Source organism: Podarcis gaigeae (assembly GCF_964106915.1).
Source record: "Podarcis gaigeae genome assembly, chromosome: 1".
NCBI classification, from domain to species: domain Eukaryota; kingdom Metazoa; phylum Chordata; class Lepidosauria; order Squamata; family Lacertidae; genus Podarcis; species Podarcis gaigeae.
The window spans coordinates 133,622,555-133,649,186 of record NC_139678.1 but is presented as its reverse complement, the minus strand read 5'-3'; the positions used below and the strand labels follow the sequence as shown (position 1 = coordinate 133,649,186).

At 41.8% G+C, this 26,632-nt stretch overlaps 1 protein-coding gene across 2 annotated transcripts in view; it reads right to left on the bottom strand.

The window, feature by feature from the left end:
• The window catches only part of PCNT (pericentrin), a 75,383-nt gene that overhangs the window by 9,864 nt on the left and 38,887 nt on the right, over window positions 1-26,632 (bottom strand). For both annotated transcript variants that reach the window (XR_014556164.1, XM_083702554.1), the window contains exons 24-34: window positions 23,289-24,308; window positions 21,644-22,183; window positions 16,476-16,578; window positions 14,866-15,026; window positions 12,857-13,051; window positions 11,281-11,454; window positions 8,794-8,989; window positions 5,041-5,263; window positions 3,563-3,713; window positions 1,340-2,032; window positions 302-570 (exon numbers count right to left, since the gene is read on the bottom strand). Coding sequence is in view for 1 of the 2 variants with exons in the window: in XM_083702554.1 (XP_083558680.1) it covers window positions 302-570; window positions 1,340-2,032; window positions 3,563-3,713; window positions 5,041-5,263; window positions 8,794-8,989; window positions 11,281-11,454; window positions 12,857-13,051; window positions 14,866-15,026; window positions 16,476-16,578; window positions 21,644-22,183; window positions 23,289-24,308 (3,725 nt within the window). In the remaining variant the exon portion in view is untranslated. The remainder of the gene's footprint in view (window positions 1-301; window positions 571-1,339; window positions 2,033-3,562; window positions 3,714-5,040; window positions 5,264-8,793; window positions 8,990-11,280; window positions 11,455-12,856; window positions 13,052-14,865; window positions 15,027-16,475; window positions 16,579-21,643; window positions 22,184-23,288; window positions 24,309-26,632) is intronic.

The window sequence follows — 26,632 nt, the reverse complement described above, 5'->3', positions numbered from 1 at the left end:
GTAGTCTCAAAACATCTGGGGGGCCGAGGTTGAGGAAGCCTGTTTTAGATGCATTACATCTGAATTAGGCCTTAGGGTCAAGAATCTTGTTGACATGTAATAGTTTTAGGATTTTATCCAAGGAAACTAATGTTTCTAGTTGGTGCAGAGAAAATGTCCAATTACTAGGACTGGATAAGACATTAGTAACAAATTACGGAAACCAGGACTCATAGCTGTGGTGGTCTCTCAGTTTTGATAGGTATTTCAAACACGAAAAATAAAAAATTGGTTTCAATTAAGATCCTTGTAAAATACTCACCGCTCTGTAGTTTTGTATATGAACTCAGAAAGATAACCTGCAGCAATGAGCAACTGTTCTCTGATGTTTTCTAATTTCTGCTGCTCCACATGGAGCATTACTGTATCTGCTGTAAAGTTGGTATAATGATTTTTTGAAGGACATGGAGGAAGTTCATCTTGATTTTTATGACAATTAAGGTATCTTTCCTGTTTCTCCAAGTGTTCTAGAATCTGTTGCAAATCCTTTGTTCTTCTAGTGTTCTGCCAACGTTGCAATTCCAACTCATGCTATGGGAACAGAAGCATAGCTATTTGCAATATATAAAAATAAAGTAGCACTTTGCAATGCACACAGGAAATAATTCACAAGCTGTAGGAAGAAGTTAGTATCTAAGCTCTTCCATGCCATGAGATCCATTGCTAACAAGATGAAGTGGGCGGGGGGGGGGGGGGAGAGGAATGTTATTTGCAGAAGTGGTTGGTGGGAAGGGTGGTGCTGCAGTGAGCACCAGTGAGAGTACTGGGTTAGCTTTGCCAGGGCACCCACACCACCCTTCTTGCCCCCCCCCCCCGATATGTGGTAGTGTCAGGAGGCCAGGTCCACAGTGCTATCCTTCCCTGTGGGCCGCTACTGGTTCTCTGAAACACACTTTTCAATGTCTCTTTACTATTAAATAATTCCTTAACTCACCTGAATCCTCATGTCAGGTTCTCTCATTTATACATTCAAAGTATAAAAGGCTAAAATAATCTGAAAAGGGGGAAGGCATCCTGGTAAAACCAGTGTGGTCCTGACTTGCCCCTCATTTATCCTGGGATGAGTAGACTTATTATTGATATGCAAAGCTGAGTAAGGTGCAACTTTCTCCACAAACACCCAATGTGAATAATCCAAATTAGGAAAGCATACTGGTAAAAATAAAAATAAAATATTTGTGGTGATGTTTTTATTGTATCATAGGGCGGATTATTGAGGTAACAAATCCATGCTATAAATAAGTAAAAAGGCCTCTGAACTTTTTCAAGAAAAAAGTAAAAAGAAACCACATGTTCTTACCAGACTTTCTCCAGCTTCCTGTAATTCCTGCAGTTTGCCAAATTCTGTTTGTTGTTTCTGCTTTATTTCTCTTCTTCTTTGTTCTGTCCCTCTTTCCTGCTCCCTCAGCAATCTGAGAATGGACTGCAACTGATCCCATTTCTTTCTCATTTGTATATCTTTCTCTGTCTGTATCTTCAAGGCATGGATAATGTCCTCTTTTTGACTTTGCAGAGCAGCCTGTGCAGCCTGTAAAGTGGTGTGGAGCTCTTGTTCTTTCGGAGGCTGTTCAGAGGGCACCTGCATTTCACCCATTTGCTTCTTTGAATCAAGTACTTGCTGCCGCGTCTTCTCAATTATGGCTAAAAGATTCCTGGCATGGGACCTCTCTTGGTACAACTGAGCTTTCAGTTCCTGCAATGAATCGTTATGCTTACAAGACCCACATTCATTTATTCTCATGCTCAGCTGTTCTGTCAAAATACGTTCATGTTTCAAAGCACTTAAAAGTTCTAAACTGCGATTCTTCTCAACATCTTCACTTTTCTGCAGTTCCAAGAGTTTATTTTTATATTGGGACAATAAAGCTTCACAGCGAGAATGTTCAATCTCAAGTTCTTTACGGAGATTACTGTTTGCTGACTGTTCATGCTCTAAAGCCACAGACAGTTGGTTGTTTTGAATGCACTGTAGTTCCAAGGCAGCTTGCAACTCCTGTACAGAAGAAGGGAAAAATCACTACAATTACACAAGACTTTCAATGTCTGAGAGGAATTCCAGTTTGTAAATTAACATTAAAAAGCAGATTCTGATCCAGAAGCCCATAACTTGCTAATTCTAACTAAATTATTGGTAATTTGACCAGCAACAATTCACATATTTGTCTAGGATGGAGCTTGATGCCTCAAACACAGCAGGTAATCCATAACCTTTTAAATAATGTGTACATATCAACTCCAGGGCCAGGCTGTGAATCATAGACAATGTTTCTTGGCATTAATTACCTGTTGGCATTCACAAAATAGCATGGTACCTCACATTTTCAGGAATGAGCCATGCACTGCAAATAGGCATGTTCTGTTGTGCCCTGGCCATCATTTGTTGTCCATCAGTTGGGATACTTTTAATTTAGAGAAAAATATGTTTTGGATTATTAAAAGTTAAATTGGTATTTTGGGAGAGGAAAACTGCATGCAATTGGAGGCAAGTTTTCTTCACATTTGAAACATTTTTGTGTGTTTGTTCAGTTTTTGGCAATAGGTGTATAGGTATAATCAATACCCTAATTCAAAAACTTATGTTGTGCGTATGGCTTACTTTCTAAGTAAGAGGTATGTGGTCAATCCTGTTTGAAAATCATACACGGGCCCTCTTACACAGAAGCTCTTTCCCTATCCATACAAGTGCAGAGAAAAATTTTTTTTTGTGTGTGTGAAGAGACAGTGGCACTCTCTGCACAAGTACTGTGGCACAAAAAAAAAGGTTTTGTACAAGTCCTATTATGATAAAACAGCAAAATAAAAAATTGCAGCCCCCCCATTGCAGCTCTACAAAGTTAAAATGTTACTAGCCATGACGGCCACCCACTTATCAACCAATGTTACTGGTGAGGCAGTGGAAGGACAAGGTTTAATTCTGCCCCCTTGTGTACTTTTCCTTCAAGCAGGTGGGGTGAAGGACTCTCGCTACTGCCTTACTTAAAAGAGAAGCAGAGCTGCATCAAAGGGCAAGTCCTTTGCAAAAACAGTCTTCTCCTTTAAACATCTGAGTGATCAGGCAGCGGGGAAGGAACTCCTTTACTCAGCCCGAAGTTTAAGCAGAAGCGGGGGGAAAGCTGCTTCAAAGACCACTTTTCCAAAGGGCTTTAAGACAGTCCTCTGGAGGCTGTCTTAAATCCTTGGCAAAGATCCCTGCCCTCTGTTTTTCAACCTCCAACACTGGAGTTTAAAGGCGGAGGGCTGAGACATGAAAATCAGTATGACCTTCTATGAATGACAGGTGTCTGGGATTGCCCACCTGTCATATTTGACTTGTGAGGTCAATCCTGGAAGCAAAAGGTTCCCACCCCTGATGTAGAATGCATTCATTTATTAAAAGGCCTTCCCTGCTGCATTTTTTAAAACAAACAAAAATTAAATAAAATCTTACTTATGGTTTCCTGAAAGCAGGATTTAGAGGCATGGTAAAACAGAATACATAAGCTTGAGTAGCAAGAAAGGCTATAATTTCCCCACAAGATTTTACCTCTATTGCTTTTGACTTCTCTTCCTCTTTTAACTTGTGCTGATGTTGTTGTTCATCTAACATGTGCTGTAGTTCTTTTTCTTTAACTTGTTCATTTTGGAAGTCTTGAAGAACAGCTGTCATATCTTTCTCCTTATTTTCCAGTGCAGAACTGCAACATACAAAAGTTCTATGTATTATTTTTTAAAAAACAACAACAGCTAACCTGCATCTTTCTGTTTTTTAGCAGACATGCAGCTGTATCCAACTTAGTTCTAATCAGAATAATCCACTAAAATTAATAGACCTAAGGTTAACCACACCCATTTATTTCAATGGATCTGCTCCAGGTAAAATGAACCCCTGGACACAACCCAATGCCTTTAGTAACTGAGCAAGAAGTAAAAACAATCAAGTATTATGGGAGGTGTTTCTAGGACTAAGGTGAAGCTGTGACGCTCCCTTATTATTTTTGCTATTGGATGCTGCATGTTGTTCAAGTAATCTTATCATATTTATAGTATTCAAATGTGGTGTTCTGTATGTTATTATATTTTTGTTTTGCTACGAAATTGTTTGCAATGCATCTGTTTCTTTGTTGTGAGCCTCTTTGGGCAGGCTTTTTTGTGGCAATATGAATAAATGAATAAATAAAACACTTCACATAGTGCTTTTTATTATGTCAGGAGCAACACTTCTTAACTTTTAACGTTTCAGCATAGGTTGGTATAAACAGTGAATTCTCAAGCTGAAACACTTCCTATACTAGAGTCCTAGAAACAAAAATCAGGAAGGACTCTGCAGTTGAAACCCCAGGGACATGTGGAAAGGGGAACTGGAATAAGAAATTTGTGACAACAATTATGTTGCTTTGATTGTATAGTAAAATCAATCATTAAAAATCACAACTAGAGGTAGTGGGTAGACAAAAGGTAAAGGTAAAGAACCCTTGACAGTTAAGTCCAGTCGCTAACGACTCTGGGGCTGTGGTGCTCATCTTGCTTTACTGGCCAAGGGAGCCGATGTTTGTCCGCAGACAGTTTTTCTGGGTCATGTGGCCAGCATGACTAAGCTGCTTCTGGCAAAACCAGAGCAGCGCACGGAAACGCCATTTAACCTTCCCACCGGAGCAGTACCTATTATCTACTTGGACTTTGACGTGCTTTTGAACTGCTAGGTTGGCAGGAGCTGGGACCGAGCAATGGGAGCTCACCCCGTTACGGGGATTGGAACCGCCAACCTTCCGATCAGCAAGCCCAAGAGGCTCAGTGGTTTAACCCACAGTATTTAGGCAAATACTGAAATGCAAAAAGTTGTTAGAAGAGGACTGTTTTGTAATACAGGAGGATTGGGGCACAAAGGCACCCCAGAACTTAACTGAATGTCTCCAGTATGATACAAACTGAGAGCAGGAAGAACTTCACAATAGGACATTTACTTGGAAATTGTAGCTGTAGATTGTTCTAAACGCAAACTGAACTGCCCTTGGAAGTCCTTACCTGCACTTAACTATGTCTTCCTGGAGGTCCTGGAGGGATTTTTGGAGCCTCTCATTTGTTTGCTTGCTTTCACAGAGATCTGATTTCAAGTTCGATATTGCGCTGTGTTCCTGTTTCAGTAGTTCATGCATCTCAGAGGATTTCTCTTGTTCACTTTTTAGAGAAGCCTGCAAGTCACTTGCAATGGATTTCTCCTGCTGAAGTTTGTATTCTAGTAATTCAACTGAGAACAAATACAAAGTTACAACAAAATTAAAAAAATTAAATCCATTCCAATAACTTAAAGTAATTCCCCCCCCCAATATAACTTTAAAAAATGACAAATGAAGTGGATTTTTAAAGGCACATAAATGCAGTATGTATTGTGACATTTTTCTGTTTTCCCATACTTGCTTCACATTAGGCTATAAAAAGGCTGCTATTCATTACTTTCAGATTTTACCTATCCAAGGCCAATTCAATAAACCAGATTCAGTGCACTGCTCATGTAGATTTTTACTTGTATGAAATTTCACTTGACCAAGTGAAATAATAATATATGAAGGATTTGTGTAAGTCTGTATGACATCATCAACATCATCATTATTCATTATGTGTAAGAGACAAATTCTCAGTTTCTTCAGTTGTGGAACTCATTTTTCACAGAAACCCAGCAAGAACATTTGACCTATGCTTTTACTGGTGAAGTTAAACAGGTATGAACATTCTCCAACAAGTGACCTGAGGTACCAGCAGTGCTTGCCTTATCTTTTATGGGCATTCTTAGCAGTGATGTAGAATACTTCGTTAGAGCATGCATAGAATTCTATCAGTGTCTTCCTGAAAAAGCTTCTCAAAAACACCCTTAGCAAGAATCTTTCAGTGGGGAGATACAGGAACAGCTCTATGACAAGCCAATGACAGAAAACCAAATGGCTGGTAATTCTGCATTCTAATGTGGTATAATTCTGACCATGTATATGGCACAGGGTAGAAACTTCTCTGGAGAAGTTTCTAACTCCCTGAAGTGTTCTCATGCATTTGCACGATAGCACTGTCAGAACATCTGGCATACCAAACACATAAGGCAAAAAAATGGGGGGGACGACACCAAACAGGGTAATTGTGTTGGTACTTCCTTTTCTTCTTACATACAGGCGAGTGGGAGTTCATCCCCCAGATGCACTGTGTCTGATGGGGAGGGATTTACTGTCACAGTGCAGTAACCATACTTGATTCTTCATGAGTGGAAGACAGATGGCCATTGCACTCATTACTTTGTTGCTGCTTGTTATAAAAAAAGGTATGTATGGTTTATTTCATAAAATTATATACCACTTAACGGATGAAGAAAAAACCTTCTAAAAAGAGGCTTTGCATCCAGACAAGGAAGGAGCAAGGCAGTGGGTAGGCCTCATGTTTTTTTCTGAAGAGGTGCAGTGCCAGAAATTCCTCTCATCCCAGCCTCAGTTCTCCAAGAGTCAACAGGGAAGAACGCTTGGGAGAACAGACAGGAAGAACAGAAGTGGTGGTATTGCAAGACCAGGGGGAGGATGATTTGAGGTGGCTAAGACAGCAGCAGTTAAGACCCAGTGGCTGGCTCTGGGACATACTGGCAACAACAATGCTGAGGTGACTGCCTCTGGGGTGGCTCAGGACTTCATGGCTGTCTTGATGACCATGGGGCTGTCCCAATATGTCACCAGCCTAACGCATGTTGCAGGTCACACTCTGGGCCTTGCTTTCTCAACTGGGCAGGAAGAGGGTGATTTGAAAGTGGGTGACACTGACATCAGTCCCTTGTCACGGTCCAATCACTTCCTGTTGAGATTTAGGCTTTCAGCACCTTTTCCGCTCTGCAGAGGCAAGGAACATATTAGGATGGTTTGCCTTCAGAGGAGGCTGGTGGATCCAGTGAGCTTCAGGATGGCTCTGGGGGATTTCCCAGCTGATATGATTGGCACTCCTGGTGAAGCCCTGGCCAACCCTGGAACAACCAAATGGCTCAGGCCGTTGACACAATAATCCTGAACATCTTCTCCTGCTTCATGGAGTCTTTCTGGCACCCTGGTATACTCCAGAGCTTAGGGCGAGGAAACAAGCTGGGAGATGGTTCAAACACAAGTGGAGCAAAATCTGGTTGAAGGCAATTGCACACTGGTGAGGGCTCATCATTGAGTCTAACTAGTGGCAGTGAAGGCTGCAAAGAATGCTTCTTTTGTCAGCTCCATTGCATCCTCATTGTGCCGTCCAGCAGAGCTTTTCCGGGTACTGTGGTGCCTGTTACAGTCTGGCAGAAGGAGGTGGCAGAACTGACGATAACTCACTGTGACTTGTTTGCAAAGCATTTTGAGGATAAAATTGCTTACATCCACTGGGATCTTGACACTGCTGTTATTGCAGATAAATCTCATAGGGTGTCCAGAGCACTGTCTGGTCCTGTTGTGTTGGAGGAGTTTCAGTTAGTAAGACTTGAGGATGTAGACAAGGTGCTGGGATCGGTCAGGGTGACCACTTGCACTCTGGACCTTTGCCCCTCTTGACTGATAAAAAACCAGCATGTGGCCTCAGTGGAGCAGAATGCCTTCCATCAGCTTCATCTGGTGGCCCAACTACGTTCCTATGTGGACAGAGACAGCCTAACTTCTGTTGTCTATGCTCTGGCAACTTCTAGGTTAGATTACTGAAACACATTATACATAGGGCTGTGTCAGAAGATGGTTTGGAAGCTTCAGCTAGTGCAGAATTTGGTGGTCAGGTTGCTCAGCGGGGCAAGACCGCTGGAGCACATCACACCGATCTTGGCCCAACTGCACTGGCTGTCCATTAGTTTCCAGGCTCAATTCAAAGTGCTGGTTTTGACCTATAAAGCCTAAAATGGCTCAGGACTGCAATACCTCAAGGACTGACTCTCCCCATATAAACTGACCCAGACGCTGTGATCATCTTCTGAGGCCCCCCTTCCTTGTGTGCCTCATCCACAAGAGGTCCAAAAGGTGGCAACATGAGAACAGGTCTTTTCTGTGGTGACTCCCTGTTTGTGGAACGCTCTCCCCCAGGGAGGTTTGTCTGGCGACTTCATTATACACCTTTAGGCACCAGGCAAAAACATTCCTCTTCTCCCAGGCCTTAGGCTGATTAATCTTTTATGGCCTTTAAAATGTTGTAGGTTTTTTTTGCCAGGGGCGGGTATTATTGTTGTGCTATTAAGTATTTATTTTGTGCTTCTACCCTGTATTTTTATCTTGTGAAATACCCTGAGATTTTCACATGAAGGATGGTATATAAATTTTAACAACTATGAGGAGGAAGAGGAAATGAGATAAGATATGATAGCCATCTTCAAACATCTCAAGGACTGTCACATGGAGCAAACTTATTTTCTTCTGCTCCAGAGGGTAGGACTTGAACCAATGGCTTCAAGTTACAAGAAAGGAGAGTCCAACTAAACACCAGGAAGAACTTTCTGGCAGTTAGAGCTGTTCAACATGGAACAGACTCCCTCGGGAGGTGGTGGACTCTTCTTCCTTAGAGATCTCTAAGCAGAGGTTATCTGGTTATCTGGCATAGATCCTTTCGTTGTGTTTCCTGCACTGTAATAGCTTGGACTAAATGACCCTTAGGGTCCCTTCCACCTCTACAATTCTATTATTACATGATAAAAGTGTTTGCAAAATAAATATTAAAGATATAACTCCTGGCATCCTGTTTCGCAGTCAAATGAAGGAATGGTAAAAAGTAAGTAACATTTTGTAAACTTCCATAAGGTACTACCCTGCCTTCGAAGTTGATGTTCTTGTTTACTCTGATGATTCTCTGTATTTATAAGTGTTTCTTGGAGTTGTTGCAGCTTCTCCTGGCTTTGAAGATGCATCAGTCGCAACTCTGCTTCAAGGTCCTGTATTTCAGTAAGCAAGCTGTTTCTATCTGAAGAAAGAAGATGCTCCAGAACCAACTTTTGCTGCTGTTCCTGAAATGAAAACAAGTCCATGTTACATATTAAATAACTTATTTCAGTTTCTTTGAGGATGTAAATTCTTACATCCAATCCTTTAAGCTACATAACCAATTTCCAACCTAGGTTGTTATATTAGGCTGGAAATTGGTTATTGTAGCTTAAAAGGATAGCCTAACTACTGGATCCTTTGCTGTCACTTGAGGCTCAGGTGGCCTCGGTGGCGTGGAGTGCCTTCCATCGGTTTCAACTGGTGGCCCGGCTGCATCCCTATATGGACAGGGATAGTCTAACTTCTGTTGTCTATGCTCTGGTAACCTCAAGGTTAGATTATTGCAATGCATTGTACATAGGGCTGCCTCTGCAAACGGTTCAAAAACTTCAGCTAGAGCAGAATTCAGCGGTCAGGTTGCTCCTCAGAGCAAGATGGTTTGAGCATATTACACTGATCCTGGTCTGACTGCAATGGCTGTCAATTAGTTTCTGGGCCCAATTCAAAGTGCTGGTTTTGACCTATAAAGCCTTAAATGGCTCAGGACCACAATATCTCAAGGACCGCCTCTTTCCATATGAAAGACCCTGAAATCATCTTCTGGGGCCCTTTTTCAGGTGCAGCTTCCACGAGAGGTCTGCAGGGTGACAACACAATAATGGTCCTTTTCTGCAGGGGCTCCCCATCTGTGGAATGCTCTCCCCAGGGAAATTCACCTGGTGCCTTCATTATATACATTTAGGCGCCAGGCAAAAACATTCCATTTTAACCAGGCCTTTGGCTGATCTGATCAACATCCTATGCCCTTTTAAAATGTGGTTCTTTGAGGGGAGGTTATTGCGTTGTTTTTATTTTGATTATATCTATTGTGGTTTTTATGTTGAACTTCTCTGTGAACCACCCTGAGACCTCCAGGTATAGGGTGGTATATAAATTCAATCATTAAGTAATAAATAAATAATAATAATAATAATAATAATAATAATAATAATAATAATAATAATAATTGATGCTTGTTTTCCTCCTTCCTCACCTTCCCTTTTCTTTATGTGTCATGCCTTTTCGTCTGCCTAAGGGCAGAGACTAACAGTTTTGAAAGCTATTCTAAGAACCTTTTCAGATAAAGTGCTGAGTGAAATGATTTTATTCAGGAATGGGGAACCCCTGGCTTGTGGGCCTAATTAAGCTTGCCAAGTCTCCCTATTTTGGTGGTCAAATTGGCCAGCTAGGCCCACCTGCCCTACACCTGATAACATATATGATGTTAAGCATGGGGCAGGTAAAGTTTCAGCTGGGCCAAAAGGTGATGAACTGATTGGTGGCAGCTGCAAAACCCTTTGCATGATGCATTGACGCCCTTATAACCAATTTTTAGCACAGGGATCTATCTCTGCAAGCCTCCTCAGCTGGGGTCAGCTGCACTAGGAAGTTTCTCTTCAGGAATCCCAAGTGCAGCTGAGGGGACTAGAAGGAGTGTCTGGGATTTAAAGGGATTCCTTGTAGCAGATGATCATCTGATCACAAAATCATGAGTGGCAGTGAATGGATTGAAGTTGAATCCTGACAAGACAGAAGTACTGTTTCTGGGAGACAGGGGGCAGGCAGGAGTGGGGGACTCCCTGGTCCTGAACTGTGCCCTTAAAGGACCTGGTGCGCTGGTATGCCAGCTGCAACCCTACCTGCCTGCACACTATCTTGCCAGGGTGGTATGTGCTCTGGTTATCTTCCAATTGGTCTACTGCAATGTGCTCTACATGGGGCGACCTTTGGAGGCTACTCGGAAACTACAACTAATCCAGTAGGCAGCAGCTAGACTGGTGACTGGAAGCAGCCGCCAGGACCATATAACACTGGTGCTAAAGGAGCTACACTGGCTCCCACTACATTTCCAAGCACAATTCAAAGTGTTGGTTATAGCCCTGAAGGAGCGCCTCCACCTCCATTGTCCAGCCTAGACACTAGGGTCCAGCTCTGGGGTACTTCTGAAGGTTCCCTCACTGCAAGACATGGAGCTACAGGGAACCAGGCAGAGGGCCTTCTCTGTAGAGGTGCCTCTCCTATCAGATGTCAAACAGATAAACTACTATTTGACTTTAGAAGACATCTGAAGACAGCCCTGTTCAGGGAAGTTTTAAATGGTTGATGTTTTATTGTGTTTTTAATATTTTGTTGGGAGCCGCCCAGAGTGGTGGTAATAATAATAATAATAATAATAATAATAATAATAATAATAATATCATCTAACAGGATGCATTTCTTGTCCCGATTTCAGAAGGCGAATATTACATAGTAAACCACTGGAAAATTCTCATACTTGTTGTTCCACTATATGTTCCAGCTTTTCTATTAATGATCCTTCGTCTCCAGAGCCAGGATTGCAAAAATGGGACTGTAAGTAGCTTTGTAACATGTTTCGCTCCTTTTCCAATACACACTGGACTGCTTGAAGTAGGTCTCCTCTCCAGTCAAAAAAAGCAGGTGTATTTTCCTACAAGACAGGATGGATAATCAACAATAAATCACAATTCCCATTCTATACAAGATTGGAAAACTTTTTTTAAATTTTTTGATATTTTTCATAATACATTACCATAAAAAACAAACTGATCTAAACAAAAATAAATACATGAGAAAGAGAAAAAAGCAAATAACTATTAATATTAAATAGTCATAATAAAAACCTGTTAGTCCCACAATTAACTCTAAACTGAATCAATACTTCTATCAAATATGTTTATACATATTTTACCTATCAGACATTAGCATTTCACTTTCACCTAATGAAAACAAAGGGCACTTTTCTTCCCTGAAACTGTCAGACATTTCATTTTGCTTCTTCTTCCATGTGTTAGGGTGAGGCTGGTCTAAGATAGAGCAAAGCAGAATGATGTAAAACAGGAAAGAAGAAAAAATTGTCCAGTGTTCAGCGTTCTGGAATTATTATACTTTACCTCTGTATTCAAATATTTTTAAGACATTCCCTTTATAGGCAAAAAAGTATGCAAAATGTATACTGTGTGACAAATAACTCTTTTTCAGAGTGTAAATAATATTTTATTTGGCTAAAATTATAAGGTTTAGTTGTCAAATTTGCACTATTGTTTAAGAAATATATAAAGTATCAATGGGAAATTTGATTTAAATAATATAAAATTGGCCCTTTCAAATAATCAATTTAAGTTATACACCTGATTTAAATCAAATCTACCTACCACAAAGGAACACCAATCTATACTTTTGGTGCTGCTGCTCTTTTCATGGTTTCTCTGCAGAAATGAAAGACCTTCCACTAATCCACAGGTACCTAATCAAACCATAGCACTCTTGCATCCCCTGCCCCATTAGGTAAATGGGCAGAACAGCTAACATGCCAGCATCCCTTGACATACCATATATATTCCTAGCAAGCCATAAATGGAAGTGCCCATATCTGCCCAATGTGGAAATGCTAATTTTATGATCCAATTCACCTTAGGAGGAATTGCACTAGCACTGTTTGCCTTAGAAGGACTAGTTGTCCCCATCTGTCTCTACAGAATTTTCCTTTGCCAGACTCCTTCTGAATTGACTGGGATGCAAGCGCTCAGCTTTTTAGAAATCACCAAGTCAAACAGAATTCATTCTGGAAGTCCATTCGACTTCCAAAACGTTCGGAAACCAAAGTGCGGCTTCTGATTGGCTGCAGGAAGCTCCTGCAGCCAATCGGAAGCCCCATCAGACGTTCAGCTTCCAAAAAGAGTTCGCAAACAGGAACACTCACTTCCAGGTTTGCGGCGTTCGGCAGCCAAAATGTTTGAGAACTAAACTGTTTGAAAACCAAGGTATGACTGTAGCTGCAGCTGTTGTTAATGGTCTCTAACTCAAGTAAAATTATAAAGATATCTGTATACCTTGTCTTCTTTATCTGGTACTTTGTTGAGGTAATCCTTCAGTGACTGAACTGTATCAAGCAAGGCTAGACTCTCTTTTTGCCACCCCTCCTTTGATGGAGATTTCTGTACATTTTTTTTATCATTATGAGGCAGAGATTTTTCTGACAAAACCAGTATTTTGTAGCTCTCTTCAGATACCATCTTCAACACATTCTGAGAAGGAAGCAAAATATGTCAAGCTGATGATAACAGGTAGCCCACAGTCCTCAAGACATTTACCACTTGAAACTGTTCTGCAGTTTGAAAATAATATAGACACTGCAGCAAAGTTCTTCAAAGGAAACAAAATCCATACTGCAACTGGCAAATATTACATAAGAAACATAGAGCCCAATACATGATCAACTGGATTTAGTAGACAAATTATCCAAGATGGATCTTAGCACAATCCTACCACATATGTAGGTAGGTAGCAGATAGAGAACAGTCCCACCAACATTTCGGCAAGGCACCTTCGTGAATCACTGTTGGTTTTCTAGGACAATATGTAGCTTTTGGTTAGACAGTAACATAGAGAATGTAGGAAATAAATCCTTGAAAATCTGTAACAGAAAAGTAAATGTGACTTGATAGAGACTTGATGGGATGACCTTCATGGCTGGAATGTAGCAAATGAAGGACACAGCTTGATCCAAAAGTATAAATGCAAGAGAAAGTGAGGCAGAGTAGCATGATAGGCCTAAAAACCAAAGAGCTGCACAGAAATCCAATACAGCTACTACTGTAGAGAGCATCTGGGCAAAACTAAACAGGAGAAAGAAGTATAACATGACTGTCACCGTCTAGCACAGACCACCAAAATAAGGAGAGGATGTGGATGATCCTTTCCTGAAACAAATAACAGATTTTTCATGCAAGGAAGAGTTATTAGTAATGGGAGATTTCAACTACTTCAATATCTCTTTGGAAGACAAATTTTGCTAAAGCATGGAATCTCACAAAATTCCTGTTTTACTGGTACCCAGTTTCCAAATTTAGCACTCCAACTTGTGAAGAGATGAAGAGAACCAAATGGACGTGCCCCAGAGAGAGCGGGGCTTGGAACTGTGCCTCTTTTCTCTCTAACTGGAAGAGTAAAACATGCTTGATTCAAAATAGCTGATTCAAAATGGTGGCCAGCATTCAAATATCAACAAAATTCCCCACCCCAGCAACCCTTGTGCCAAGTTTTGCAATGATATCCAAACACAGAGAACAAAATGAACAAAATATTTTCCCCAGAGAAGGCGTGTGTGTGTGTATACACACACAGAGAGAGACACACACACACACAGAAAGAGAGAGAGAGAGAGAGAGAGAGAGAGAGAGAGAAATGAGAGAAAGAAGCTGAAATTCTGGAAAAAAAAATTAGAAAGGAAAATTTTCAGCAGAAAGCTAGCATGTTACATAGAGGAGAGAAGGACTTCTGTATGAGCTGTCAGCAAAAACAGAACCAATAAGATGCTGAGAAAGAAAGAAGAAAGGAGGAGCATTCAAATTAATCATAGAGCTTCCCTTCAGGGGTTGCCCAGCAGTGACTGTAGGGCTAGTCTGCCAGGAAAAAGGAGACCTTTTCTGTCATTTATTCAAATCAACCAAGGAATATGTCATACAGTATTTTAAATATTGTTATTTCAATTTAAAATTGTGGTACACATATAGTACAATCTCATCCAGACTTCCTTTTGTGCTGGGCTTTCCAGGCAAAGGTCAGTGCTTTAAAGCTCTATGTCTTAGCAGGTTTTTTTGTCTCTGCGCTTTCCCCAGGAAAACCCACATTTTGCTGCTAAAGTGGAACAAATGGTAATCTGTTGAAAACCCAATTGCTGTTTGCTCTGATTCAGTGATAAAACACAGAGTTTCCCAAGAAAAGTGCTGGGACAAAAAAAACCCATTGCTCAGACATTGAGCTTTAAAGCCTGAAACACGGCACAAAAGGAAGTCTGGATGAGCTTCAAGTTGCCCAACAATTTGCTTACCCACATTACCTTCAACTGTTGTGAAAACACTTCTCTTTCTTTTCTTGCTGGTTCCATGATATCTGGAACAATTCCAAAGCACTGCAGATAAGTCATGATCTTGCTATCTTGGTGTAAAATAGTTTCTGGATCTTCCTGATTAAGCTGAAGAACTAAATCTGAACTAGTATCTGAAAAACAAACAGCAAGAACGTTCATATGACTAGGGTTTGGTCAGTCAACCAGCTACAAATCCACCTAACTGTAACATCATCTAGCCTAGCATTGACTTATCACCATTCCCAGAAGAATGGCTAGATACTTTTGGCACATCCTATCATCTTATTAAGGTAAGATACCAGGCTGTGTACTGCAATTTACCAATCCAGAGATGATGACCTTGTTCAACAGTGCACTGAGGACTTCTGCTAGGTAAAGTAGATACCATCAAAGCATCAGAATGCTCTTCATGATGATGAACCTGTGGTGCCATAGAGTCTGGATTGTCCTGACTGTGTCCAGGAGACAATGGGGGTGGGTGGGACAGAAGGGTACTAGATACAAAGGGTTCAAGACTATGGGTAGATACTCATTCTCACATATCTGATCAGTGCAACTAGGGCTACCAGGATCTTCATGAATACTATGGGTGAAGAGAACAGGACAAAAGATAAAGTGCAAGTGGTACCTTGGTTTATGGACTTAATCCGTTCCGGAAGTCCATTCTTAAACCAAAGCATTCTTAAACCAAGGCATGCTTTCCCATAGCAGTGGGGGACTCAATTTACAAATGGAACACACTCAACAGGAAGCAGAACATGTTCTGCTTCCAAGGCAAAGTACACAAACCAAAACACCTACTTCCGGTTTTGCAGCGTTCTTAATCCAAGTTGTTCATAAACTAAGCTGTTCTTGAACCAAGGTACCACTGTATACAAACTCTACTTAGCTTAAAGAAATAATGGTAAATAATGCTCCTGATGTGTTCTTCAACCTAATAATGACTTTTCCCACCTTTAGTAAAGGTAAAGGGACCCCTGACTGTTAGGTCCAGTCGCGGATGACTCTGGGGTTGCGGCGCTCATCTCGCTTTATTGGCCAAGGGAGCCGGCGTACAGCTTCCGGGTCATGTGGCCAGCATGACTAAGCCACTTCTAGCAAACCAGAGCAGCACACGGAAACGCCATTTACCTTCCCGCTGGAGTGTTACCTATTTATCTACTTGGACTTTGACGCGCTTTCGAACTGCTAGGTTGGCAGGAGGCCAGTTTAGTAGGCAAGTTCAAAGATTTTATATTACAGAAAAAAGTTCCATAGGTTATTGGTCAGCCAGCTTTCATTGCTCAAGCTATCATTTTAGCTATTTTTTTATTGTTTCAGTTTCTAAGACTAAAATTTGTTCAAAATCACTTAGCCTCCAAGTGACAAGGCTTGAGAGTGGCTCTATTTCATGGGACCAGGGAAATCTCCTACAGAAATAAGTACAGGATACTCCCAATTTAGCAGTTAATCTCTACCTGTTGGGGGAGTCTGCATGCCTAAGACATGCTCTCCAAGTGACCCAAGGTAAATCCCAGGAGCCCAAGCCACATTGGAGCATGCCCACTGAAATCACTTATAGCATGAATTCATTAACTCACTGCTGCCATACTCAGTGCTTGCACCCTCACGTCTGGACATCGTTGATTTTAGATCATCTTGCAGCTTGGACTGCAACAGAGTGAAGCCTTCAGCATCTCTAACCTATTTAGAAATGAATATACAGAAATACAATGAAGTCTTAGCTTCATTAACAAGTCCCCTACAGCAACAATGGACGTACATATTCTGCTTTATGTTTTCCACAGGAATGAATAACAGTACCTTATTTTTCCGTGTATAACACGCCCCTCCTGTATAACACAACCCCTATTTTTGGGGACTACAATTTCAGACAATGGGGGGAGATGGCCCAGTTGTTGAGCTTTTTGGGGGGTGGGATGCTTACAGTTATTGACGTATTTTGGAGGGGAAATGCCGAAAAACACTCACCTGACTGACAAACACTACAAAACACACATGCAGAAGAAGCAACAGTGTCTGCCGGCAAGCCAACAGCAGCCGACATTTGCACGCCCGACTGCAGCAGCATCAGCCAATCCACAGCAACACTTGCAGCAGACTCCATTCTCCCACCCAATCGCAGCTGACAACCAATTGCCAGTCCCCATAAATCATTTTTAACATTCTTTTACAGTAAAAAACAACCCTCGTCTAATACATGGAAAAGTGTGCTAATTCTTTTAGGGTTACACCTCACAATACATTTTGTACATCTATTATATTAGTTATGAATACTGAATCATAAATATAAATTGCAGCTTATATTTTAAAAATATTACCAGGACTCAGGAATGAACAAATCCCACACTATTTAGTATTTTGAAGGAAAGCACTGATGTTGAAACAAACCCACAGCCCCTTCAAGGACACAACTGAGATAGGTGATCTCAGCATCAGTGCTGAGGGAACAGGTTTGCCCCCATTCAGGTGCCCACCAAAACACAGCTTTCGTTTTTTTCACTGTTTTACTACCAGACCCAACAAATCCTATCACACTGAATTTTCCACTAAAAGGAGCCCCACGTATGTATAGGAGGCCGTACGCACACTTGAACATACAAAAAAAATTACTGAATTTGATATTAATTGCAGAATAAATCAACTTGAAAGTATGTTTGGTCACCATGGATTTGCAAATGATACCCTCCTGATCAGGAAGAAGCCCAGCCACTCAGAAGTCTAGGGAAGGGTAATAGTGCAGAGCCCTGCCTTCAATGTGGTGGGGGAACTGGAAACATTCCTTTTTTAAATATAATTTTTATTAAGTTTCATAACAAACACAAAAATATGCAGAATATACAGAACTATACAGCACCCTTGTCCACATGGCCAAAAACAAAGATAACAAGAGCAAAAGAACAAAGTACATTCCCTGCCCAACTTCTCCTGTGTTTGGTTATCCAGGTTCTGCAGTCCTAGCATAGGAAAATAAGCCTCCTTTTCTTAGTGTTTATTGTATCTATGCTTGAAGGTGGACAACATAGCAGAGATGGAAAAAATATGATGCTAGACAAGTCTGTTTGGGGGGGGGGGGGAATGGGCCTGCATCATAAGGAAATACTAGGTCAGTAAGTTTCTCCAGCATCCCTGAGCACTCCGGGACTCTTAACAGATGGGAGAGAAGCACTGGCCTTTCCTTGTGGGAAAATGCTGAGAGCAAGTTTCTTTCCCAAGTCATGCTTAGTTTTAAATCACTAATCTATCCTTGGCTTCCTTGGTCACTCAACCACTTAGAGCAGGTATCCCCAAATTTGGCCCTCCAGCTGTTTTGGGACTGCAACTCCCATCATCCCTAGCTAACAGGACCAGTGGTCAGGGATGATGGGAATCATAGTTCCAAAACAGCTGGAGGGCTGAGTTTGGGGATGCCTGCCTTAGAGCAAGGAAGAGATTTAGCAAGCAGCAGTGAAATGTTTTATTTCCACGCCTTCCTGCTCTTCTACTCCTCCAAGGGAGTACCTTTCAGAAAGGTATACTGACTGCTCATAGGAGACTTGGAGGAGAAAGGGCTCTGCGGACTCCTTCATCAGGCAGGAGAGAAAAAGCAGAGCAGACAGGACTGCCTCCCAGAATTCTATGCTCTCCTGCCTCATCACTGGAGATCATACCCAACCAGTGAACAGATTCTGATCAACGCAAATGCTATTCTCTCTCTCTCTCTCTCTCTCTCTCTCTCTCTCTCTCTCTCTCTCTTGCTTGAGAGCCTTGACTTCAGCTCTGTTTTTGAGCTCTCACTGGTTTGGTCACTGTGGAAAACACAAAGCTGGACCAAATGAAGTGCTGGTTTGCTCTGTCAGGGATGCTCTTGTGACTCACATGCTCTCTCCACTACATCCCTCAATAAAGGTGTGGCTGGTCCTTTTTTGGTTCAAGTGGTGCATCCACCCAGGGGCCATACGTAAGTGGTGGCCAAAAGTGGGCGGTGCCACACACACTTTCTCACACAAAAACTCAACACGTGTGCACAGACACAGACACATAGTGGACAGTACAGATCAGTTGAGGAGGGTGTGCTATGCCAATGCTAAGGCTGAGATTCAAAGAACCAGAGAACTAAAGAACAAGTGGTGGATAAAAAAAGCTCAAGAGATCTAGCACTTAACTGACACTCATGATGCACAGTGTTTCTTTAAAGCCACAAAGACCATCTATAGGACAATAAACTATGGTATAAGCCCCCCACGCTCAACAGATGGTACCACACTTGTAAAAGAAAAAGAAGCTATTACATTGCGCTGGAAAGACCATTACCAGCATCTCCTTAACTGCAACTGCCCCATAGCTGCTGAGGTCCTCTCACAAATTCCGCAAAAGCAAATTAGAGATGAGATTGCAGTATCTCCAAATGTGGGAGAGTTGTGTCTAGCTATTAACCGAATGAATAATAATAATAATAATAATAATAATAATAATAATAATTTATTATGCCCTGCCCATCTGGCTGAATTTCCCCAGCCAGAAGACCTTGGTGGGATACCTGATGAAGTTTTCAAAGTGGGTGAATTTGAACTTACATAACAACTTCACAAGGTCATCGAAAAAATCTGGGAGAGAGAGGAGATCCTAGCAGAGTTTAGGGATGCCAAAATTATCAACCTTTTTTAAAAAAGATGATAGAACAGATTGTGGAAACTATCAAGGCATCTCTTTATTAGCTGTGACTGGCAAAATTATTGCAACGATCTTAGTCTCCTAACTATAACCAAGGCTACACTTCCTGAATCCCAAAATGGTTTTCAACCCTCTAGGGTGACAGTGGACATGATTTTAACTGCTCAACAGCTTCTAGAAAAATGCAGAGAGCAAAACCAACCTCTGTATATGGCGTTTATTGACCTAAGGCCTTCCAGCACTGTAAATCGTAATGCCTTGTGGACTGTCCTGAAAATTGGCTGCCCAGATAAATTTGTGAAAATCCTTCAGCTCCTCCCTGATAATATGACAGCAAAATCGCAGGTAACAATGGCTCTCAAAGTGAACCATTCACAGTGGGATCAGGTGTTAAATGGGGTTGTTTATTGCACCAACTCTATTCAATATTCTCATGGCCATGATCCTACACATTGTCGAAGTGAAACTCCTCACCAGGGTAGAAATCATATATCAAACAGATGGAAAGCTCTTTAATCTGAGTAGGCTGAAAACAGAGAGTAAGGTTACCATAACTTCCGTCATGGAGCTTCAATATGCTGATGACAACGTAGTGTGTGCACACTCAGAGGATGACCTCCGAACCATCCTAAATATCTTCGCAGAGGCTTATGAAAAGTTTGGCCTATCGCTCAATATCCAAAAAACCAAAGTGCTGCACCAACAAGCACAAAACAACCCCTCTGCAGCACCACAAATCCAACTCAATAGTGTAATGTTGGAAAGTGTCAATTACTTCTCCTACCTGTGAAGTTATATTTCCACAAGGGCCAATATTGATGCTGAAATCCAGCATTGTCTGAGCTCTGCGAGTGCAGCTTTCTCCTGATTGAAGTGTAGAGTGTTTGAGGACTGGGACATTCACAGGGAAACCAAAATGCTTGTTTACAAAGCTATACCTTACTGTATGCTTGTTAAACTTGAACCACTTATAAATGCCATCTCCAACTCCTCGAAAGATTCCATTAACCGTGTCTCTGAAATTTTTTACATATCACTTGGGAAGACAGGCGAACTAATGCCAGTCTACTGGAAGAAGCAAATATCACCAGTGTCGAAGCAATGATTCTTCAACATCAACTTCGCTGGACCGGTCATGTTGTACGGATGCCTGATGGTCGTCTTCCAAAGCAACTACTCTATTCCAAACTTAAAAATGGAAAGTGTAATGCTGGTGGCCAAAAAAGAGGTTTAAAGACTCTCTCAAGGCAAATCTAAAAAAATGTAGTATAAACACCAACAAGTGGGACACACTTGCCTGTGAGCGCTCCAATTGGAGAATAGCCTTACCAAGATGTCATGGACTTTGAAGATACTCGAACTCAGGATGAAAGGGAGAAGCGCGCGAAAAGGAAGGCACGTTTGGCAAACCCCTCACCATGATCAACTCCCACCCAGAAACCTATGTCCCCATTGTGGAAGGACGTGAGGATCCAGAATTGGTTTCCACAATCACTTGCGGACTCACTGTTAAGACCATGTTCATGGAAGACAATCTTACTCAGCTGCAAATGATTGCCAAAGAAGAAGCTATCACCCCTTCTCTGCTCAAACGCTCAATCTGATGATTGGAGGGAGTTGATTTATGTCCTCCTCGGGGGGCAGCTGCACTCTGCCTACCCCTGCATTGTGTCTACTTGTTTTTCTCTTTGGTCACCAGGATTTGGTAGGATCTTGGAGGATCTAGATGAGACCTCTGAACTGCCACCGTTGCATTAATGACTGAAAAAAGTGGTCTTATGTTAAAATACGATACTAAAATATTTCTCACAGTGGGTTAGATCTCTCTAAGAATAAGTCCAATCCATTGCTCACTTCAAAGCAACCACATTTACTTTTCAAAAAGCTAGTCACTTACATACAATTGATTATTAAAGGGCACTGCAACGTTGACCATAATTACCTTTACTTTACTGCCTGGAGTTCATGATGAAATGATCAAATCTGGCTACTATGACACGGTACCTATTATTCTTTACTCCTTTTGTTTCCATGGGAACGGCTGAGGGCACATGACTCAGCAATAAAATAATGTGTTTACAGAATAATCACTTACTGAAATATTTTCTTGCACACCATTGTAGTCAGCTGCTTCTGGGAATGCCGAGGCTGCAATGTGGAGACTGGAAGGTTGAGACTGAAGGAGATATGCCGCCATTTCTTCACTGCCATTAGAATAGGAAATTGGGCACTCCAACAACCCTGTGTTGTCTCCATGTAGGACTGAGGAATCTGAGCAGAGGCTTGCAGAGCCTCTGCTGTGCATACCATCAACTTCTGAAAAGGGTGTTAAAGGAAGACTTATTTGGAGTTCCATGCTGTTATTCTGTTTTCGCATCATCTCAGGTGAGTCCCATGAAGTCTTATCTATGACCCTGCTTTCAAAGTTTTCTGATATCTTTTGACTGAATTGTGTGCTTTGAAAAACATGATTAAGTTGCAACATTTGTTGAAAAACTGGTTGTGGATCTTGATGTTCTTTAACAGGATTTGTTACTTCTGTTCCATGAACCAGAACCATTCCTTGAAGATGTGTATCCTGAATATTAAGATTTTTACTGGAAGACTTCAGATTAGTCACAGTAATATATTTTTCCTGCAAAGAAACACAAACATTTAGTAACCTGCCATAACATGAAACCACTGAACCTTAAGGCTGAGACAAAACAGAGGGAGGTTCTCGCAAACATTTTTGCTGCTAATAAAAGTCCATCCTTTTCATCTATTGGGGGGCATGCTCTAAGTCGGTTAAAAATGTTTGCAGGAGAGCTGCATACCTCCCAACACACATCCCATCAGTGAACCCTTCGCTAGCATTTCGGTACTGGCAATAGCACTCCAAATTGAGCCTCTTTGCAGCTTTGCTCAGCTGTTCCTTCTGCATTAGCTTTAGTCCAGACTATTATTATATATTAAATTATTTGCCCTTCATCCAACTATCACAGGGTGGTTTCCAATATAAAACCACAAAAATATATACTATAATAACAAACAAAAACAATGTTAAAAAGGCCATAGATTGTTTAATTATTCAAAGCCCTGGGAGAAGAGCCACTGCAGAAAAGACGCATTTGTGTGTTGCTGCTTTCCTCCCTGCTCACTTATTGAAAACAAGATTTGAATGTTAACGTTAACTGCTTACATTTCTGGGCAGCATGAGTGCACCCTGAGGCAGCAGTGTTGGTGGCAAGGGCTGGACCGGTGGGGCGAACTCCCCCTGCCCCCAGCCCGAGCACACCAGGCGGCAGCGGCACATGTTATGCCCCTGCTAATCAGTACCTTGCTATCCCACTTTGTTTTTGCACACACATGCAAGAAGAGTATCTCCAATGGTATCTTTCTATTTTCCCCAGGTTTGCAGAAGGTTCTCCCATCTGATTTCCACTATTTCTCCCTCTTGGATGGTGGGCTCAGCCTGAATTATTACTGCTCACCAAAGACCTAGTTAGGAAGATGGGCAACAGCAGCATGGACTCCAATGTACCCTGGCTTGTGTGGTCAGCTAAGAGACCAGGAGGTCCTGCTCAAGACATGTCAGCCCTGCTCTTTAGGAGGACAAAACAGGACAACTTATCTGGAGAAAACCAATAATTTATTGATGGTGACACATCTGGACATCTCTTAACCAGACTCATTTTAATATCCTGATTATTAATTTCAACCATTATTTGGGTATTTATAATATTATGGTTGGCACATACCATTTCGTCTCTGTAAGAAAATTCCACTGATCCTGAGGGCTTGTTATTTGGTTCTCTCTCTTCTCCCCCTTCCTCAATTTCTTCAGAAGAGACGTAGGGAACGGGTTCTGGCACCAGCTCACCAAGTTTAAGTTTCTTATTATCATTATCTTGACCCCTTTCCCTGTAGGATTTCAACTGTGAGTGAAAAAAATCTTTCTCAGATCTCACTGTTTCCAGTTCTTCTGTCATTTTCTCAATCTGAGATTTGAGTTCTGCAGCAGCAGTTTGAAGTTCACTAATCTCCCTCTGATAAGTGGCCTCTTTGTCATGCAGTGTTTGTGCCAAGACATGTCGTTCATTTTCAAGCAGCACCACCTTTCCTCGTATGTTCTCCACTTCAACTACCAGCTCTATTTTCTGCTCTGACACTGCTTGGAACTGTTTTTCTGTCTCTATAAACTTTATTTCGCTTTCTCGCAGCTTATCTTTAAGTTCCTGAATGCAAGAAGCAATCACAGTCATGTCACTTTCTTTTTGAGCTAAGCACATGTTCAGGAGCTTATGTTCTTCCTGTAATTCTTTATACTGTAGCTGTAAAGCGGCTAGCTCAGTGAAGTGCTGTCTAGAGGACTCTTGAACATTTTGTTCTAGGTTTTTTATCTCTGCTTTAAACTGACACTCTTTTTCTTCAAGCAGCTGTTGCCAGGTTTCTCTGTCTGCCAAAAGACTTTCTAGTTGTTCCAGAATCTGTTTCTGGCTGGAATTAAGTAACAGACAGCTGTCACCCTCATCTCTGCTCTCCAGATGATGTGGTGATCCTTTCTTCAATTTATTATTAAGGTTCTCCTCCTGCTCTACTAGAGCAACATTATTAAGACTGTCTGGGCTATCACGAATTTCATGAAGAGTCAATTCATTTTGAAGCTTCTCAATTACTTTGTACAGCTGCTCTATTTCTTCTGTTTTATCCTTTAGCAATTGTTCCTTGTCATCATGAAGATGCTCTATAACAGACTTCAAGTCTTCAATTTCAAGTACCTGTGATGGAAATATAATAATTTCATAAAACTTTATCATTAATGATTCCATTTCCTTTTGAGCCTACGGCCTAGCTAAACTGAATAGGCCTGGGCCCGTCTACTTTTTTTTACAGTACATAACTAGTATTGCACATAGTAAATGCCCATTCCAGAACGCTGAAAAGAATAAACTGTTAGACTCTATGGTGGCCACTGTATGCATGAAAAGAGAATGGGAAAGGTACAGCAATTATCATTAATCTTGCATTATATAGACAGATGAAAGAGGCTATTGGGAGACATTTAATGAATAGGGAAATTAACCAAAGTCTTAATAAGGAAAGACACTTAAAATGGTTATATGTAATCACATGATATTATTATGATGGCTGATCTTAAGAACTAAATGAGTTTGATTGGTAACAAATGAACAAGTTGATATGCTGGATTCTTGAAAATGGGAGACAGGAAACATATGTGAGGGGGAACCTCAGATAACTCAAGGTGAAGTGCATGAAAGACAATCCCATGGCAGGGTGGCAGCAGAATTGATTGCAGAAGGAAAGAAGCAAATCTAGAAGCAGACTGCTGTTGCCCTTGTCCTCCACCTCATGACCAATTTCAGGAGGGACGTTGGACCAAAACTCTCTCTCCCTACCACCAGACCTAGGAACCCAAAAGGACTGCGAAGGATGAAAGGAACTCCGTTTTGCTTTTTAATAGGCATACTTATTTTTGGCTTAGATTATACTAGGATAGGACATCCTTCACAGCTTCATCACCAAATAGTTTGCCCCCAACACATGGCTCCATGACCAAATTGGAACAAGAAAGCACATCTGTCTCTCAGTGGTGAAACTAAAGAGAGTGGCGAACAAAGGAACTGGCTACCAGGGATCTAGAAGAGAACTGAACAACATATAATGCATCATCTGCCAATAAGGCTAGAGCCCAGGATACCCTGAGCAGGGTCTTTGTAAGTCTGTTGGTATCTTGAGCATAAAAAGATTGGTTCAGTATAGGAATTCATTAGAGCCCCACATACTTTCCAGTAACATGGAAAATAATGGGAGAATAAACTACACAGATATAAATAATGTGGGGTTGGGTGAGGATCAGATGAATAGCCATTATGTATTACTAGGGACGCAGGTGGCGCTGTGGGTTAAAGCCTCAGCGCCTAGGACTTGCCGATCGAAAGGTCGGCGGTTCGAATCCCTGCGGCGGGGTGCGCTCCCGCTGCTCGGTCCCAGCGCCTGCCAACCTAGCAGTTCGAAAGCACCTCCGGGTGCAAGTAGATAAATAGGGACCGCTTACCAGCGGGAAGGTAAACGGCGTTTCCGTGTGCGGCTCTGGCGCGCCAGAGCAGCGATGTCACGCTGGCCACGTGACCCGGAAGTGTCTCCGGACAGCGCTGGCCCCTGGCCTCTTAAGTGAGATGGGCGCACAACCCCAGAGTCTGTCAAGACTGGCCCGTATGGGCAGGGGTACCTTTACCTTTACCTTTATTACTGGAGAGCATAAAAATGCCAAGAATTTGAGAGGAATTTATATTCAACACAAAATGGCCCAAGGAGCCTGTTGCAACTATACAACCATTTTCCAGCACCTGCAGTATTCGTATGAAACTCACAGCATTGAACTGGGAATTCAATGCAGCTAGCAAGTGCTATTGTCAGGGACTGGACTGAAAGGGAGGAAGAAAGGTGGAGATCACCCCCCCCCCTTCTCCTGATGGTCCTAGAGCAGAGGAATTACAGCAGTGGTTTGACAAAGGTCACAGCACAGAGAGAGATGAACAGAAAAGTTGGGAGGTGTTGGGAGAAGAGACGCAAGAGCCAGAGCCAGGGGAGCCAACTGACACGTTATCACTGGAGAGTACTTGACCCCCCTTCTCCTAAAACTCTTCGTTCATTGAGGGTGCAAGAGCAGTTAGCCCTTGCAGAGACAATTAGCCCTCAGCAGCCACCATAAGGGGAAGTGCTGTTGCTAGGAAGGGAGGAGCTCAGTTGGAACAATGCCATTATGGGAGACTAACTGGATTTATTTGTCTCTCACCATGATGTTTGAATAAACTCATTACTAAGAACTCTCTTTGTTTTTTCCTGCTTCGAGCTGCCGCCAGGGGAGGGATAGAATTTCCCGAGCCTGACAGCTATCCTGCAGCTTTCATTCAAAAAAACTGTAAGATTTCAGATACCACAAAGGTTAAAGGTGGGGGGGGGGGGGAGAGAGAAATCAGTAGAGGTAACTATTCATTTATAACCTACATTCTTAAAATAGGTTTTTGAACTTCTATTATAGTTTCAACCCAGAAACAGTCAATATCAGGATTTTAAAAAA